The sequence below is a fragment of the Salmo salar genome, chromosome ssa13 (genome assembly GCF_905237065.1).
Source record: "Salmo salar chromosome ssa13, Ssal_v3.1, whole genome shotgun sequence".
Lineage (NCBI taxonomy): Eukaryota > Metazoa > Chordata > Actinopteri > Salmoniformes > Salmonidae > Salmo > Salmo salar.
Genome location: NC_059454.1, coordinates 81,697,584 through 81,716,760, shown reverse-complemented (window position 1 = coordinate 81,716,760; position 19,177 = coordinate 81,697,584). Strand labels below are relative to the sequence as shown.

General features: G+C 43.1%; 2 protein-coding genes and 1 pseudogene across 2 annotated transcripts in view; all 3 read left to right on the top strand.

The window, feature by feature from the left end:
• Positions 1 to 2,902: 2,902 nt before the first annotated feature.
• On the top strand, positions 2,903 to 5,482 carry LOC106568046 (uncharacterized; annotated as a pseudogene).
• Positions 5,483 to 6,991: 1,509 nt separating this feature from the next.
• LOC106567905 (olfactory receptor 146) overlaps positions 6,992 to 19,177 on the top strand; it is a 54,712-nt gene continuing 42,526 nt past the window's right edge. Inside the window, exon 1 of the mRNA XM_014137787.2 lies at positions 6,992 to 7,071. The gene's annotated coding sequence lies outside the window, so the exon portion shown is untranslated. The remainder of the gene's footprint in view (positions 7,072 to 19,177) is intronic.
• Positions 12,908 to 14,092, top strand: LOC106567904 (olfactory receptor 8U1). Its single transcript, XM_014137785.2, has one exon. It carries the CDS (start codon positions 12,932 to 12,934, stop codon positions 13,868 to 13,870), a length of 939 nt encoding a protein of 312 aa, XP_013993260.1. The 5' UTR covers positions 12,908 to 12,931; the 3' UTR covers positions 13,871 to 14,092.

Sequence of the window (19,177 nt, the reverse complement as noted above, 5' to 3'; positions counted from 1 at the left end):
GATCCTGTGCAGGTGTTGTTACACGTGCTCTGCCACTGCGAGGACAATCAGCTATCCGTCCTGTCTCCCTGTAGCGCTGTCTCACAGTACGGACATTGCAATTTGTTTCCCTGGCCACATCTGCAGTCCTCATGCCTCTTTGCAGCATGCCTAAGGCACGTACATGCAGATGAGCAGGGACCCTGGGCATCTTTCTTTGGGTGTTTTTCAGAGTCAGTAGAAAGGCCTCTTTAGTGTCCTAAGTTTTCATAACTGTGACCTTAATTGCCTACCGTCTGTAAGCTGTTAGTGTCTTAACTTGTTATGGATAGGGGGCAGTATTTTCACGGCCGGATAAAAAACGTACCCGATTTAATCTGATTATTACTCCTGCCCAGAAACTAGAATATGCATATAATTATTAGCTTTGGATAGAAAACACTCCAAAGTTTCTAAAACTGTTTGAATGGTGTCTGTGAGTATAACAGAACTCATTTGGCAGGCCAAAACCTGAGAAGATTCCAAACAGGAAGCGCCCTCTCGGACTATTTCTTGGCCTTCTTGATAATCTCTATCCAAAACAGGGGATCTCTGCTGTAATGTGACATTTTCTAAGGCTTCCATAGGCTCTCAGAAGGCGCCAGAACGTTGAATGATGACTTTGCAGGCCATGGCTGAAAAACAGTAGCGCATTTGGATAGTGGTCTATCTGAGAACAATGAGACTGGCGCACGCGTGCATGAGACGACTCCATGTTTTTATTTTCAGTCTTTGAACGAAAACAGGGTTTCCCGGTCGGAATATTATCGCTTTTTTATGAGAAAAATCGCATAAAAATTGATTTTAAACAGCATTTGACATGCTTCGAAGTACGGTAATGGAATATTTTGAATTTTTTTGTCACGAAACGCGTCGGGCGCGTAACCCTTCGTCACCCTTGGATAGTGTCTGGAACGCACGAACAAAGCGCCGCTATTTGGATATAACGATGGATTATTTTGGACCAAACCAACATTTGTTATTGAAGTAGAAGTCCTGGGAGTGCATTCTGACGAAGACAACAAAGGTAATCAAACTTTTGTAATAGTAAATCGGAGTTTGGTCAGGACTAAACTTGGTGGGTGTCTAAATGGCTAGCCGTGATGGCTGGGCTATCTACTGAGAATATTGCAAAATGTGCTTTCACCGAAAAGCTATTTTAAAATCGGACACCTCGATTGCACAAAGGAGTTCTGTATCTATAATTCTTAAAATAATTGTTAGATTTTTTGTGAACGTTTATCGTGAGTAATTTAGTAAATTGTTAGTAAATTCCCCGGAAGTTTGCGGGGGGTATGCTAGTTCTGAACGTCACATGCTAATGTAAAAAGCTGGTTTTTGATATAAATATGAACTTGATTGAACAAAACATGCATGTATTGTATAACATAATGTCCTAGGTGTGTCATCTGATGAAGATCATCAAAGGTTAGTGCTGCATTTAGCTGTCTTCTGGGTTTTTGTGACATTATATGCTAGCTTGAAAAATGGGTGTCTGATTATTTTTGGCTGGGTACTCTGCTGACATAATCTAATGTTTTGCTTTCGTTGTAAAGCCTTTTTGAAATCGGACAGTGTGGTTAGATTAACGAGAGTCTTGTCTTTAAAATGCTGTAAAATAGTCATATGTTTGAGAAATTGAAGTAATAGCATTTCTAAGGTTTTTGAAAATCGCGCCACGGGATTCAACTGGCTGTTGCGTAGGTGGGACGAATTCGTCCCGCCTAGCCCAGAGAGGTTAACGAGAGTCTTATCTTTCAAATGGTGAAAAATAGTTGATTGTTTGAGAAAATTGGAATTTTGGTATTTTAGTTGGTTTTGTATTTCGCGCCGTGCGATGCCATTGGCTGTTGGCTAGGGGTTCCGCAGGTGGAACATCTGTCCTCAACAGGTTAACATAGTGATATATATCATTTGGTCAGTATATATGCCATTTGGACATTTCTTATGCCATTTGGACATGGTTCACTGACTTTTGGGTTCGGAAGCCAACTTCCTATGACCATATATGGCAAATAGACATAACATCCTGATTTGGTACTTTCAATACTTATATATGCCATTTGGACATGTGTAACGCTCGTTGTTTTGTAGTTGAAGAAGTGGACCAAAGCGCAGGGTGGTAAGTGCTCATGATTATTTATTTTCAAGAAACACTCAAACAAAATAACAAAAGGGAAAAACGAAAACACACAGTTCCGTCAGGCACATACACTAAACAGAAAATAACCTCCCACAAAACTCAGGTGGAAAACAGGCTGCCTAAGTATGATTCCCAATCAGAGACAACGATAGACAGCTGCCTCTGATTGGGAACCACACTCGGCTCAAAAACAAAGAAATAGAAAACATAGATATTCCCACCCGAGTCACAACCTGACCTAACCAAACGTAGAGAATAAATAAGATATCTAAAGTCAGGGCGTGACAACATGGTTCACTGACTTTTGGGTTTGGAAGCCGACTTCCTATGATCATATATTGCAAATGGACAAAACATAGGCCTTATGGACAAACTCAATAAAATAATACAAATGTATGTCCATATGATTATTACATATGTATAATTGACCCAAAACAATCCCAAAAAGCACTTTTTATGAGGTTTTAAAATGTTGAAATAAATTAGATTTTCTCAATTTCACCCTTGGGACCTGACTTTGTGACCATTTGCCATATGAAAATCTACGGTGGAGCGCATTTGCCATTTTTGGGATTTTTGCAGTATGACACTTGGCATTTGCCATGTTCTGCTTGCAATATGGTTTTGATGAACTTCCATCCATTTGAGTGGTATTTGCAATTGTGTATATGGTTCGCCCAATGCCAATAAGTTGCCATTCATTTTTGTCCATTTCATGGGGGTCTTCCTTTACTTCCGCAAATGGCCGGGATTACCTCGAAGCCTGAGCAACATTGCCTGTACAGTCAGAAGAACAAACTGAAGCCACCCATCAGCAGCCTGAATGAGGAATTCATGGTGACCTGTACAAGGGAGGTGCTACAATATAGGGAGTCAAATGACCCAAATGTCTCCCAGACCGGTATAGAGGTGAGGACAGGAAGGTCGTGGAGGGTTCAAGAAGCAGTGGTTGAGTCATGGGTATGGCACAGTGTGGTGGTGGGTTAACCTGTTGGGTCTAGGGGGCAGCATTTGCACGTCTGGATAAAAAAAATGTACCCGATTTAATCTGGTTACTAATCCTACCCAGTAACTAGAATATGCATATACTTATTATATATGGATAGAAAACACTCTAAAGTTTCCAAAACTGTTTGAATGGTGTCTGTGAGTATAACAGAACTCATTTGGCAGGCAAAACCCTGAGACATTTTCTGACAGGAAGTGGATACCTGATGTGTTGTATTGACTTTAAACCTATCCCATTGAAAAACACAGGGGTTTAGGAATATTTTGGCACTTCCTATTGCTTCCACTAGATGTCACCAGCCTTTACAAAGTGTTTTGAGTCTTCTGGAGGGAGATCTGACCGAACAAGAGCCATGGAACGGTGATGTCCCATTAGACACCTGGCGCGCTACTTCATGTTGGGTACCCTCGTTCCAATACGTTATAAAAGAGTATGCATTCGTCCACCTTGAATATTATTCATGTTCTGGTTAAAAAGGCCCTAATGATTTATGCTATACAACGTTTGACATGTTTGAACGAACGGAAATATATTTTTTCCCCTCGTTCATGACGAGAAGTCCGGCTGGCTTACATCATGTGCTAACGAGACGGAGATTTTTGGACATAAATGATGAGCTTTTTTGAACAAAACTACATTCGTTATGGACCTGTGATACCTGGAAGTGACATCTGATGAAGAGAATCAAAGGTAATGGATTATTTACATAGTATTTTCGATTTTAGATCTCCCCAACATGACGTCTAGTCTGTATCGCAACGCGTATTTTTCTGGGCACAGTGCTCAGATTATTGCAAAGTGTGATTTCCCAGTAAGGTTATTTTTAAATCTGGCAAGTTGATTGCGTTCAAAAGATGTAAATCTATAATTCTTTAAATGACAATATAATATTTTACCAATGTTTTCTAATTTTAATTATTTAATTTGTGACGCTGACTTGACTGCCGGTTATTGGAGGGAAACGATTTCCTCAACATCAATGCCATAGTAAAACGCTGTTTTTGGATATAAATATCAACTTGATAGAACTAAAAATGCATGCATTGTCTAACATAATGTCCTAGGAGTGTCATCTGATGGAGATTGTAAAAGGTTAGTGTATCATTTTAGCTGGTTTTATGGTTTTGGTGACCCTGTCTTTGACTTGACAAAACATTACACACAACTCTTGTAAATGTACTGTCCTAACATACTCTAAATTTATGCTTTCGCCGTAAAACCTTTTTGAAATCGTAAAACGTGGTTAGATTAAGGAGATGTTTATCTTTCAAATGGTGTAACATAGTTGTATTTTTGAAAAATTTGAATTTTGACATTTATTTGGATTCAAATTTGCCGCTCTTGAAATGCACCTGCTGTTGATGGAGTGCACCACGGGTGGCACGCTAGCGTCCCACCTAGCCCCAAGAGGTTAAGTGACTTTCGGAAGTGCTGTCCTTGGTAGTATTACAACACCACGCTATGACAAGGCCAAAGGGAAAGACAGGCAGATGCTGGTGCAGGAGGAAGTGCAAGCTGCAGTTGAGGAGGAGGGAGCCAGCAAGATGGTCAGAATGTGGCGAAACAAGGAGCCTGGACAAGATGAGAGCAAGTGGTGGAGCGTAAGGTCACATGGTCAGAGCAGTGGAAGGCCGAGACCCATCAAATCTAGTTCTTTATCCAGGCAGTGTATTATGTTCTACCAAGCCCATCTAACCTGTTCTGCTGAGGAAAGGTCCATTCACTATCGTGCCCTCTGCGTCTGAAGAGAGGAACACTCAAGCACATCCTCAGCTGCATATCGGATACCATCTACAGTGGAATCAGCCACTGCAAGTGCCTCCGACTAGTGAAGCAGGCCATCACATTTGTCAGAGCCGGGGAAAAGCCAACACCAGCTACAAGAACCTCCACAGATATTCTCGCAATAGCTCAAGACTGGGAGCTGAAAGTCAACCTGGGAAAGCAGCTCAAGTTCCCAAACACCATTCCAGCGGCTACACTGAGGCCAAATATTGTGCTGCTTTCCGAAACCTCCAAGCAGGTAATCTTACTGAAGCTCACCGTCCCTTGAGAGGACCACATTGAGGAAGCCAATGAAAGAAAGAGGGCGAAGTACAAGGACCTGGTGGAGCAGTGCCACTGGCAGGGGTGGAGAGCAAGGTGTGAGCCTATCGAAGTGGGCTGCAGAGGGTTTGCTGGTCAATCCCTCAACAGCAATACTGGGCATCACTGGGGCAAACATGAGGAAGACTATCAAGACCGCCACAGAGGCAGCTGAAAGAGAATATAGGTGGCTGTGGACCAAGAGGAATGATCTGTGGGTGAAATAGACAAGCTACTTGGACACAAGTCAGGGCTTGATCAACCATGGCTGGGTCGCCTGGGCGAGGGTGTATGATGTTGAAAGACACGAAACACCCGATGACCTCAGGTTACTGATCACTGATGATGTGTCCAAGTACATCCCAAGATGTATTTTTGAAATAGGAAATTACCAGCAAAGCCCATCGCAGATTGGTGATTGAGTGCATCAAAACCATGATGCAGAAAAGGGTCACATTTAAAAACGCAAACGAGAGGAAAGAGAGAGCACTTCCTCTTCCGGACACTCACTGGTGTAAATGTAATATATAAGAGTATTTTTCCCCAAGGAGATCTTCATCAGAAAATGTACACCTCTTGATCTAACTATTCAGTCAATTTCAGCCAAACTTATTATTTCTGATGTAATTAAGTCACCTTTTCACTGCTATTTCCACTGATACTGTTACTGGTGTGTATTGTAATGTATACTGCTATTACAGTTTGTCTGTCCTATCTATGCTCTCCTCCAGGCTGAGGGGACTGACCGGCTGTGTGACTCCTTCACTGCCATAGCCGAGGTGTTCAAAATCAGACCTGACTGCAATCTGCTGCAGTCACTGTTTATGTTCTACCTCCTTGCCTAAACGGAGTGCTGTGCCATTCACTCGAACCAGGTGATCTCTTTGTATTTTGAGAGGAACATCACCTCTAAAACCTAAATGAACTTGTCAAAAATCTGATGCAGACATATTGAATGCAGCGAAGGTAAGTAGGGAAACTATTTTTGAGTGGAACGTCTAATTCACATCGAAATCACCAACTTGCTGCTAAAATGTGTTGCAATTACCCAACATAGTGAATGTTGCATAGACCAAATGAATTTTACCAATAGTGTATGTTTTTCGCAAACTTAATGTTTTTGTCATTTGCAATCACTCATGCAGGATTTTAGTAGTAGAACTATACTTGTATGAGAAATCTGCTATGAATTCCTCACTGTTATTGTGAAATAAAGATTTTATCCTAAAACACAATGAATGAATCCGTAGATTCTTTTAAAACTATTGTTTTTCAGTGTCAAATCTATATTTCACATCTGTAGCCATGAAGTGCTTTGAAAGGCTGGTCATGGCTCACATCAACACAATTATCCCAGAAACCCTAGCCCCACTGCAATTTGCATACAGCCCCAACAGATCTACAGATTTTTATTTTACCTTTATTTAACTAGGCAAGTCAGTTAAGAACAAATTCTTATTTTCAATGACGGCCTAGGAACAGTGGGTTAACTGCCTTGTTCAGGGGCAGAACAACAGATGTGTACCTTGTCAGCTCAGGGATTTGATTTTGCAACCTTTTGGTTACTAGTCCAACGCTCTAACCACTAGGCTACGCTGCCGCCCCAGATGATGCGATCTCTATTGCAATCCACACTACCCTTTCACACCTGGACAAAAGGGTCATCTATGTGAGAATGCTATTCATTGACTACAGCTCAGTGTTCAACACCATAGTGCCCTCAAAGCTCATCACTAAGCTAAGGACCCTGGAACTCAACACCTCCCTCTGCAACTGGATCCTGGACTTCCTGATGGGCCGCCCCCAGTTGGTAAGGGTAGGTAACCACGCTGATCCTCAACACGGGCCCCTCAGGGGTGCATGCTCAGTTTATTTTTACTTTTAGTAAATACTTTAACACTTTTTTCTTCTTCTTAAAACGGCATTGTTGGTTAAGGGCTTGTAAGTAAGCATTTCACTGTACGGTCTACACCTGTTTTATTAAGCGCATGGGACAAATAACATTTAATTTTATTTGATTTTGAACAAGTTATTTCCAAAAGTTTCTTGATGAAGTGCCTGCTGTATACAATGAGAATTGGGCCATTTTGATACATTCACCTAAAATGTTAGGTGTGCTAGTATTATAATTGTACTAATATTAACACAAACAGGGTTCAGTGCAGTTAATCTGTGCAAGTTGATCAAATAAAGCAATTTGGAGAACCTGACACAGAACAGAGCATTCACTTGTAACGAATCCTCATTTTCACCATCTGCACACCATGACAATTAGGCCATTTTGACCCATTCCTCTAAGATGTTTGGTGTGCCGTCATTATAATACAGGGGCGCAACTTTCACTGCGCATGGGTGAAAGTTGACCCCCCCTTCCTCCCACATTCTAAAATTGCATTTTTGTAATTCCCAGTTTTATCATTGCACTGTGATACAAAAAACACAGCTCCGGTGTGCTTTCGGACCATGCGGACACCTCAGAGCGGTCGGGTAGGCTGTTTTCTGGTTTGAGCCGGCTGGATTTAGGACTGCACAGAGACCACAGAGCATGTAGACAGGCTGTGTGAAGGCAAAGCTTCTGAAAGGGTGGTGTATAGGACCAGCACAGGAGAGATGAACAGAGCTGCTGTCTGTGTTGTGCTTTTAGTCCAAGTTGTAAAAGCAAGGAGAGCAGAGACTGGCTACTCTTTAGTTGACTGATCTAGCTGGCAAGGTAACTGCTGTTTGACAGAAAGAAGAACAAAAATATTTCCAGTGCTGAGCTAGTAGTGTAACTGAAATTTTACGTTAGCTAATGTTTCACCCCCTTCGGCTGAAGTGAATGAACTACTAGCAGCTAGTTAGCTAGCTAGTAGCTCCCACAGCCAGTTCAGCTCTAGCTAGCCTCTATCTATGTCAGGTAGCAGTATCTAACAGCTGTTGTGTGTATGGAAATGTTTTGTCCCGTTTCAACAGAAGTACATTTGATGTACCATTGTACCATTAGTTAGCAGAGCTAGCCAACTAAAATTAGCTTTTATTTTTGACTCAATCTCACTAGACCTGAATCAAACAATGAAACCAGCAGCCAAACCATTGAAGACCAATATTCTGACGTTTTTTTCAGCACAATGTGAGTTTTTATTAGTCAGTATAGCAATCTAACATTATTGATCTGTCAATTTCCCTAGCTAATTCCCTACTTTTCACACTTACACGATATACACAGCTCTACAGGCTTCACTGTCATGGTGCACAGTCATTGCATAACACTATGCTCATCATGTCTTAGCAGGACAGGTTCCCCTGCAGGGTCAGACAGCCAGGGAAGACCAGTCTACAGGGCTCAGGAACATTTTGCTGTATATTATAACAATCAGTGAATGGATACAAAGTTCCATATTGAGTTGATGGGTAGGCTACAGTCTGGGATCTGGAAATAATGGTAATTTCAATTGTTGAACCATTGATTCTAATCATGGATAATATCATGTATAAATGTACACCAATGTCATTCTTTGTCATGCCACATCTGAGCAGGATCTTATGGTGATAGTGGTCTCATCAGGGTCAGGCAGCCAGGGAAGACCAGTCTGTGATGGAGCTGAGGTGAATTTTTGCAGATACAACACTATTTTCTCTGTGCAACAAACACTGGACAAGCAAGACGTTTCAAAGATTGATACTATTTAAGGCAGTCTGACAAACCTCTAAAGTTGATTTCCAAACTGTATCAAAGGTTGATAGAGGCTTTTCCCGATGACACAAAACATGTAAAAGAAAAATGTGAGGAAGACCTGGGAGACGTTATTGATACTGATGAATGGATAAAGATATGTTAGAATGCTGTGATGTTCATATAATCTCAGACATAAATGACTGCAGTTTTAGACCATCCATAGAATGTACTATATGCCAGTGAAACTGAATATCATGCACTCAGAAATGTAATTATTCTGCTGGAGGTGTAAAACACAAAACAGGACATATTTGCATATGATATGGTCTTGTGAAAAGTATGTTCTTCTATCTCAGCATGTCTACAGATTCTCCCTTCTCCCTGTTTTGTTTGCTTGGAAATGTTGATACTGGAGACTGTTATCAGAGGAATCTGTGTAACCTAGCATTTATAGTTGCTAAGAAATTCATTGCCATTAATTGGAAGGTTGGTTATCCTCCCACAATGGATGGAAGACATGTCAAGTTATATATCACTTGATTTGATTCATTACAAGATTAATGGCATGTAATGTGCAACTTTCATACCGTAAGTTCTGGATGCCTTATATGGAATACAGAACGACAAAAGTAGTGTGTGTTGAAAACATGCCCACGTCAGGGGAGATAACTATTTAGGCAATCCCTAGCTGCTGGGCTGCTCAGTCCTGGCCCTGGGGGTCAGACATACTGTTGGTTGTCACTTTGGCCTTGGCCTAACACACCTGAAACCAATAATGAATGTTTCACTAAGATCCGTCTTTAAAGGTAGATATGACGTAGATGCCAAAAGTAAACAGCTGAGTTGGTCAATTTCCACAACTACTAAGAGCTTTGAAGTGGGAGGTTCAACTTCTCTGCTTTTTTGGTCCCTTATGTACCACGTAACTGTGTGAAGAAAACTCATGCAGATGGGCAGATACTCTGTGGGAGAGCGAAGTCTTGCATCTCGCTCGTCGCAATATCTGTGATGCTGCAACGTCACTTTGCTGAGAATACCTTTAAATGAAAGTTTAAAATCAAGGTCATGTGACGTGATAAACCAAAACACAGGGGCCTATATATGAGTCACAGATAGGGCAGTATATACTTTTGTAAGTATTAATTGAGGAACCAGGTGAGGAGGGACACAATCTTGTCATGTAGCATCAATGATATCTGGGCACCAGTCCAAATTGTGCTGTTATGCAACTAATGTAGTTCAAGCCACTGTCAGCAACATTAGAATAGAAAGGTATAATTGGACTGGTGCCCAGTTATCACTAATGCTACATGAGTCACAGTGAGGGCAGTACAGACTTACTTTTGTAAGTATTATTAGCAGACGAATGATTCATTTTCTAATCACTATGCTAGCTTGCTAGCTATGGCTCCGTACATAATCAAGCTAACGTTAGCTAACTAGCTAGCTAGCTTAAGAATAGCTTGCAAAATTACGTTACCTAAAAGATGTATGTAGCTAGTATCAGACTACAACGCTAGAGTTACAAACTCTTAATAACAATGACTTGGACAATAGCCTCCAAAAACGTATTACAAACAAGAAAAAAGCTTGCTACCAATCCATAAAAAAATATATATAATACGAGCGCAACATGTAAAGTGTTGGTCCCATGTTTCATGAGCTGAATAAAAGATCCCCGAAATGTTCCATACCCACAAAAAGCTTGTTTCTCTCAAATTTTGTGCTCAAATTTGTTTACATCCCTGTTAGTGAGCATTTCTCATTTGCCAAGATAATCCATCCACCTGACAGGTGTGGCATATCAAGAAGCTGATTAAACAGCATGATCGTTACACAGGTGCACCTTGTGCTGGTGACAATTAAAGGCCACTCTACATTTTTGTCACACAACACAATGCCACAGACGTCTCAAGTTGAGAGAGCGTGCAATTGGCATGCTGACTGCAGGAATGTCCACCAGAGCTGTTGCCAGATAATTTAATGTTCATTTCTCTACCATAAGCCGCCTCCAACATTGTTTTAGAGAATTTGGCAGTACATCCAACTGACCTCACAACCGCAGACAACGTGTAACCACGCCAGCCCAGAACCTCCACATCCGGCTTCTTCACCTGCGTGATCGTCTAAGACCAGCTGATGAAAGTTAGGGTTTGCACAACCAAAGAATTTCTCCACAAACTGCCAGAAACCATCTCAGGAAAGCTCATCTGCATGCTTGTCGTCATCACCAGAGTCTTGACCTGACTGACTGCAGTTCGGGGTCATAACCAAATTCAGTGGGCAAGTGCTTACCTTCAATGGCCTCTGGCACGCTGGAGAAGTGTGCCCTTCATGGATTAATCCCGGTTTCAACTGTACCGGGTCGATGGCAGACAGCATGTGTGTTGTCGTGTAGTGAGCGGTTTTCCGATGTCAATGTTGTGAACAGAGTTCCCAAGGTGGTGGTGGGGTTTGGTATGGGCAGGCATGAGCTATGGACAACGAACACAATTGCATTTTATTGATGGCAATTTGAATGCACAGAGATACCGTGACGAGATCCTGAGGCCCGTTGTTGTGCAATTCATCCGCTACCATCACCTCATGTTTCAGCATGATAATGCACGGTCCCATGTCGCAAGCATCTGTACACAATTCCTGGAAGCTGAAAATGTCCCAGTTCTTCCATGGCCTGCATACTCACCAGACATATGTGGGATGCTCTGGATTGACGTATACGACAGCGTTTTCCAGTTCCCGCCAATATCCAAATACTGACTGGTTTTCTGATCCACGTCCCTACCTTTTTTTTATGATATCTGTGAGCAACAGATTCATATCTGTATTCTGAGTCGTGAAATCCATAGATTATGGCCTAATGAATTTTAATTTCAATTGACTGATTTCCTTTTATGAACTGGAGGGGTTGCCCTCTGTTATTGTTTGAACTACATATTGCCACTTTAATGCATTTGAATGTAAACAAAGATGATTTCTAGTTCATTAGTAAGATTACTTTTAACATTTTGAAGAGCAATTTACATTGGGTAGATATGAAAAGGGAGGTAAAATATATTTCCGACATTGTTAGTCACCAGACACAGAATACGGCTTGACGCGGACTAAAAAGTAGTTTCCATTCATAGTTCATTACGGCTTTTCAAACCAGCTACACGATGATCAAGGAAGACACTTCCTATTGCTTATGGAGGTGCAGTTTAGCTGAAGTACATGACATGAGCAAAACTGCAGTAGCATGGAGAAAGGAACTCACACATTCTATTTAATCTCAAAGCCCAAATGGACCACATCCCACAGGCTCTAACATGTTGCTTTCCTCATTAGCTTCTCCTGGAAATGTGTCACTAGAGTCATGATGTCCATGTTTACATCTTGATTGACAGACTCATCTTCCTGTTGTTGGTTTTGTTGTAAATAAAAGGCTGTGATGTTGTTTGTGCACACAGTCTGGAGGGGTGAAAGAGAACATAGGAATCAACGTGGAACACTGAAAAAAGCTGTAGAAGCCTTAATTGCCTATGTTAGTGCTGAACTCCAACTCTTCACATCAAGGACAATTCATATTTTGTTATATAGTGTGGAATGTGGTGATTCTAATGACAAATGTAATGTGTTTTGGTGCACACAATGTCCATTCAGTTTTGTTAGGCTAATGTTGTCTAGCTACCTATGGTATGTGAAATGTGAACCTTCCAAAACAATATATAGCTTTCTTTGCTGGCTAGCTAGCTATCCAGCTCTCATCTGACTGATGATAGCTAATGTTACAGCTGCAAGCAGGAGTTGGATAGAAAACAAACATTTCTCCAGCCCCATCCCTCAGCTGTTTACCAAATGACGTGGCGGGGCAGACGGCCCCTCTAAGAAACCCTGTTTCTCTGCTACAGCTACCACAAACATCAGTAGATTTATTTTTTAAGCACACCTACTTTGTGTTTTGAAACTGATTTCCCAGGTTTTTACTACTAATCTTTTTAAATTCTCCTCTCAAGGTTCTGAGCTGCCCACTCACTGGGGAATGGAAAACCGTACATACAATGAATACGTTCTCCTTCTGGAGGGGTTAAAGGTCACTCAACAGTCCACGTACCCTGCCTTCACCCTCCTCCTCATCATCTACATCTTTATCATGGTGGCCAACATTGGACTCATAGTATTGATCTCCATGGAGAGGAGCCTGCACCAGCCCATGTACATCCTCTTCTGCAACCTGCCTCTTAATGACATAGTCGGGGCTACAGCGATGATACCTCGTCTGTTATGGGACATTTTGACCGCAGCGCCTGAGCGATATATCACTTACATAGAGTGTGTCATTCAGGCTTTCTGTGCTCATTTATTTGGTACAACATCACACACCGTTCTCATGATCATGGCCTTTGACAGGTATGTGGCCATCTGCAACCCCTTGCGGTATGCTACCATCATGACAAACAAAATGGTTATCAGGCTGTCTGTGTCTGCCTGGGGGGTGGCCATAGTCTTAGTGGGGATTCTGCTGGGCCTCACCATCCGCCTGTCACGCTGCAGGTCTAACATATTTAACCCGTACTGCGACAACGCCTCCTTATTCAAGCTCTCCTGTGAGAGTGTGCTTATAAATAACATATACGGCTTCGCCTTTACTGTTGTGCTGTTTGTCTCGTCCATAGGCAGCATCAGTCTCACCTATCTCAAGATCGCCATTGTGTGTCTGAGCAGTAAAAACAGCTCTTTAAACAGCAAGGCCCTGACAACCTGCAGCACACACTTACTGGTCTACCTCATTGTGATTGGATTTGGAGTCACCATTATCATCCTCCATCGCTTCCCAAAATATGCAGAACTTGGCCAAATGTGTAGTGTGCTGTTCCCCGTGATCCCTACTTGTCTCAACCCCATAATATATGGTTTACAGACTAAAGAGATTAAACAGAGGATCTTTAGAATGTTTCACAGAGCCAAGGTGGCTGCATGATGTTGTGTTAAATCTTTAACAAAAGTATATTATATACAGTGCCTTCAGAGAGTATTCACATCCCTTGACTTGTTCCACATTTTGTTGTGTTACAACAAAGCCTGCATTTAAAATTGATTAAATTGAAACTTTTGTCACTGGCCCACACACAATACCCCATAATGTCAAAGTGGAATTATGTTTTTCGAAATTTTAACAAATGAATAAAAAATGTGTGCTGAAATGTCTTGAGCCAATAAGTACTCAACACCTTTGTTATGGCAAGACAAAATAAGTTCAGGAGTAAAAAATATGCTTAATAAGTCACATTGGATGGACTAGTGTTTAGCATAATTTCTGAATGACTACCTCATCTCTGTACCCCACACATACAATTATCTATCAGATCAGCTCTGAAAAAGATCTGATGTGGTTGGTAAAATGACCAATTAGGAAAAATATCAGAATTGGGCTGCCTGTGTAAACTGTTTTGAAATACAATGCTGAACTGTATTTTGAAGGGTTATGTTGACATTGGGATTTTTATAGGCAGTTTTTAAAAAATAAATAAATGGGAAGTAAAAAAAAATATATATATATATATATATATATATCTGTAAGGTCCCTCTGTTGAGCAGTGAATTTCAAAACATAGATTCAACCACAAAGACCAGGGAGGTTTTCCAAGGCCTCGCAAAGAAGGGCACCAATTGGTAGATGGGTAAAAATAAAAAAGCAGACATTGAATATCACTTTGAGCATGGTGAAGTTATTAATTACACTTTGGATGGTGTATCAATGCATCCAATGCATCAAGGTGTCTTTCCTAAATCAGTTGCCGGAGAGGAAGGAAACCGCTCAGGGATTTCACCATGAGGCCAATGGTGACTTTTAAACAGTTACAGATTTGAATGGCTGTGATAAGAGAAAATTGAGGATGGATCAGCAGCATTGTAGTTACTCCACAATACTTAATTGATAGAGGGAAAAGAAGGAAGCTCGTGCAGAATAAAAATATTCCAAAACATACATCATGTTTGCAACAAGACACTACAGTAATACTGCAGAAAATGTAGTAAAGCAATTCACTTTTTGTCCTGAATACAAAGTGCTATGTTTGGGGCAAATCCAATACAACACATTACTGAGTACCACTCTCCATATTTTCAAGCATAGTGGTGGCATGTTATTGTAATCGTTGAGGAGTTTTTCAGGATGAAAAGAAACAGAATGGAGCTAAGCACAGGCAAAATCCTAGAGGGAAACTTTGTTCAGTCTGCTTTCCACCAGACACTGGGAGATGAATTCACCTTTAAGCATGACAATAACCTAAAATACAAGGCCAAATCTACTCTGGAGTTGCTTACCAAGAATACAATGAATGTTCCTGAGTGGCCAAGTTACAGTTTTGACTTAAATCTACTTGAAAATCTATGGCAAGAGCTGAAAATGGTTGTTTAGCAATGATTAATAAACAATTTGACAGAAATTGAAGGATTTTACAAAGAATAATGGGCAAATGTTGCACAATCCAGACTTACCCTGTCAGGAACTCTATAAATGCAGGAGGGGTGAAGTCAGGCTCAGGAGACCAAGGTACGTGAAAACACGTTTAACCTGTTAGGTAGGGGGCCGTATTGACACGGCCGGATAAAAAACGTACCCGATTTAATCTGGTTACTACTCCTGCCCAGTAACTACAATATGCATATAATTATTGGCTTTGGATAGAAAACACCCAAAAGTTTCTAAAACTGTTTGAATGGTGTCTGTGAGTATAACAGAACTAAAATGGCAGGACAAAATCTGAGAAGACTCCATGCAGGAAGTGGCCTGTCTGACAAGTTGTGTTTCATCTTGGCTCTTTTTATTGAAGACTGAGGATCTTTGCTCTAACGTGACACTTCCTACGGCTCCCATAGGCTCTCAGAGCCCGGGAAAAAGCTGAACGATATCGAGGCAGCCTCTGGCTGAAACACATTATCGCTTTTGGCAAGTGGCCGATCAGAGTACTATGGGCTTAGGCGCGTGCCCGAGTCGACCGAATGCTTTATTTTCTTTCGTCTGTTTACCTAAACGCAGATTCCCGGTCGGAATATTATCGCTTTTTTATGAGAAAAATGGCATAAAAATTGATTTTAAACAGCGGTTGACATGCTTCGAAGTACGGTAATGGAATATTTATAATTTTTTTGTCACGAATTGCGCCATGCTCGTCACCCTTATTTACCCTTTCGGATAGTGTCTTGAACGCACGAACAAAACTCCGCTGTTTGGATATAACAATGGATTATTTTGAACCAAACCAACATTTGTTATTGAAGTAGAAGTCCTGGGAGTGCATTCTGACGAAGACAGCAAAGGCACCAGGACCGGCTGGTAACCCAACACACACTGGAAGGGCGACAGGTTAGTAGAGGAGTGGCGAAGAGAGTTCTGCGCCATCTCGGCCCATGGCACGAACCTCGCCCACTCTCCCGGCCGGTCCTGGCAATAGGACCACAGAAACCTGCCCACATCCTGGTTTAATTCTCTCCACCTGCCCATTACTCTCGGGGTAAAAACCTGAGGTCAAACTGACCGAAACCCCCAGTCGCTCCATAAACACCCTCCACACCCGGGACGTAAACTGGGGACCCTGATCAGAGACGATGTCTTCAGGCACCCCGTAGTGCCGGAAGACGTGAGTAAACAGGGCCTCCGCAGTCTGTAGGGCCGTAGGAAGACCGGGCAAAGGGAGTAGATGGCAGGACTTAGAGAACCGATCCACAACGACCAGGATCGTGGTGTTCTCCTGAGACGGCGGGAGATCGGTGAGGAAATCCACCAACAGGTGGGACCATGGTCGCTGTGGAACGGGGAGGGGCTGTAGTTTCCCTCTAGGCAGGTGTCTAGGAGCCTTACACTGGGCGCACACCGAACAGGAGGAGACATAGAGCCTCACGTCCTTCACCAATGTGGGCCACCGGTACTTCCCTCTAAGACCTCGCACCATCCGTTCAATCCCTGGATGACCCGAGGAGGGTAGCGTGTGCGACCACCTGATCAACCGATCGCGGACACCGAGCGGGACGTACTTCCGACCCGCGGGACACTGAGGTGGAGTAGGTTCTGACTGTAATGCCCACTCGATGTCCGCATCCACCTCCCCGACCACCGGTGCCACCAGACAGGAGGCCAGAAGTATGGGAGTGGGGTCGACGGACCGTTCCTCGGTGTCGTAGAGACGAGACAGTGCGTCGACCTTGGTGTTCCGGGAACCTGGTATGTACGAGATAGTGAACTGGAATCTCGTTGAAAAACATAGCCCACCTGGCTTGACAAGGGTTCAGTCTCCTCGCCGCCCGGATGTACTCCAGGTTACGGTGGTCAGTCCAGATGAGAAAAGGGTGTTGCGCCCCCTCGAGCCAATGTCTCAAAACATTCAGGGCCCTTACCACAGCCAGCAACTCCCTGTCCCCCAAATCATAGTTACGCTCCGCCGAACTCAGCTTCTTAGAAAAGAAAGCACAGGGGCGAAGCTTCGGGGGCGCGCCCGAGCGCTGTGACAGCACGGCTCCAACCCCAGCCTCGGACGCGTCCACCTCCACTATGAATGGCAAAGAGGGGTCCGGATGCGCCAGCACTGGAGCATCGGTAAACATTGTCTTCAGTCGACAAAAGGCTCTGTCCGCCGATCACCGCAGCCGCACCGGCCCCCCCTTCATCAGTGAGGTAATGGGAGCCGCCACCTGCCCAAAGCCCCGGATGAACCTCCGGTAGTAATTGGCAAACCCTAAGAACCGTTGCACCCCCTTAACCATGGTCGGAGTCGACCAATTACGCACGGCCGAAATGCGGTCACATTCCATCACCACCCGTGATGTGGAAATGCGATACCCCAAAAAAGAGACGGTTTGTTTGGAGAACACACATTTCTCGGCCTTGACGTACAGGTCATGCTCCAACAGTCGCCCAAGCACTTCACGCACTAGAGACACATGCGCGGCGCGTGTGGGGGAGTAGATCAGAATGTCATCGATGTACACCACCACACCCTGACTGAGCAGGTCACGGAGAATCTCATCTACAAAGGATTGGAAGACGGCTGGAGTATTCTTCAACCCATATGGCATGACGAGGTACTCATAATGGCCAGATTTGGTACTAAATGCGGTTTTCCATTCGTCCCCATCTCAGATACGCACCACATTGTATGCTCTCCTGAGATCCAGTTTTGTGAAGAAGCGTGCCCCGTGAAATGACTCCACCGCCATAGCGATGAGAGGTAGTGGGTAACTGAAACCCACCGTGATGGAATTTAGACCTCTATAGTCAATGCACGGACGCAAACCTCCCTTCTTCTTCTTCACAAAAAAGAAGCTCGAGGAGACAGATGATTTGGATGGCCGAATGTATCCCTGCCTCAAGGACTCAGTGATGTATGTCTCCATAGCCACTGTCTCCTCCTGAGACAGGGGATACACGTGACTCCTGGGAAGTGCAGCGTTAACCTGGAGGTTTATCGCACAATCTCCTCGTCGATGAGGTGGTAATTGAGTCGCCTTCGTTTTACTGAAGGCGATAGCGAAATCGGCATATTCTGAGGGAATGCGCACGGTAGAGACTTGGTCTGGACTCTCCACCATAGTCGCACCGATGGAAACCCCTATACATCTGCCCGAGCACTCCTTTGACCACCCCTTAAGAGCCCTCTGTCTCCACAAAATCTTAGGATTGTGATTGGCCAGCCAGGGAATCCCCAGTACCACCGGAAACGCCGGGGAATCAATGAGGAAGAGGCTAATAAGCTCCTCATGACCCCCCCCCCCCGCATTACCATGACCAGTGGCACTGTGACCTCCCTGACCAGCCCTGACCCATTTTTTCTGGATATAAAGTGAATTCCCAGCTAACAGTACAAGGGAGAGAGATATTAATGTTCCAAAAACGTTTCATGGAAACTTTGCAAGAACATTCTTGTGTATCAGTCGTCAGGATGTCACCTGACGGTTCCAAAGAAATGGTCTGTGTATATTTGGTATGAGGTTGACAGAATATTCTCCTAACCCTTAGAAAACTGGAAACAGGAATATTCTTGAAACGTAACAACAAAACATGTCTAGAACATGAATATTGAATATTCAGAGAACATGGTAACGACGGGTAAGTTCTGTTTGACATTAAGGGAATGGTCTCTTGGAAACAGTCCTTGCAGATCACTGTAACATTGCTATGAAAACATTAGGTAATGACCAAATGAGACTTAAGAGAATGTTCTATAATGGTGTGGGAACGTCTGTTGTCAGCTGGGTTGGAGTAAGAGAGGCTATTCCTCTGACCCACCAC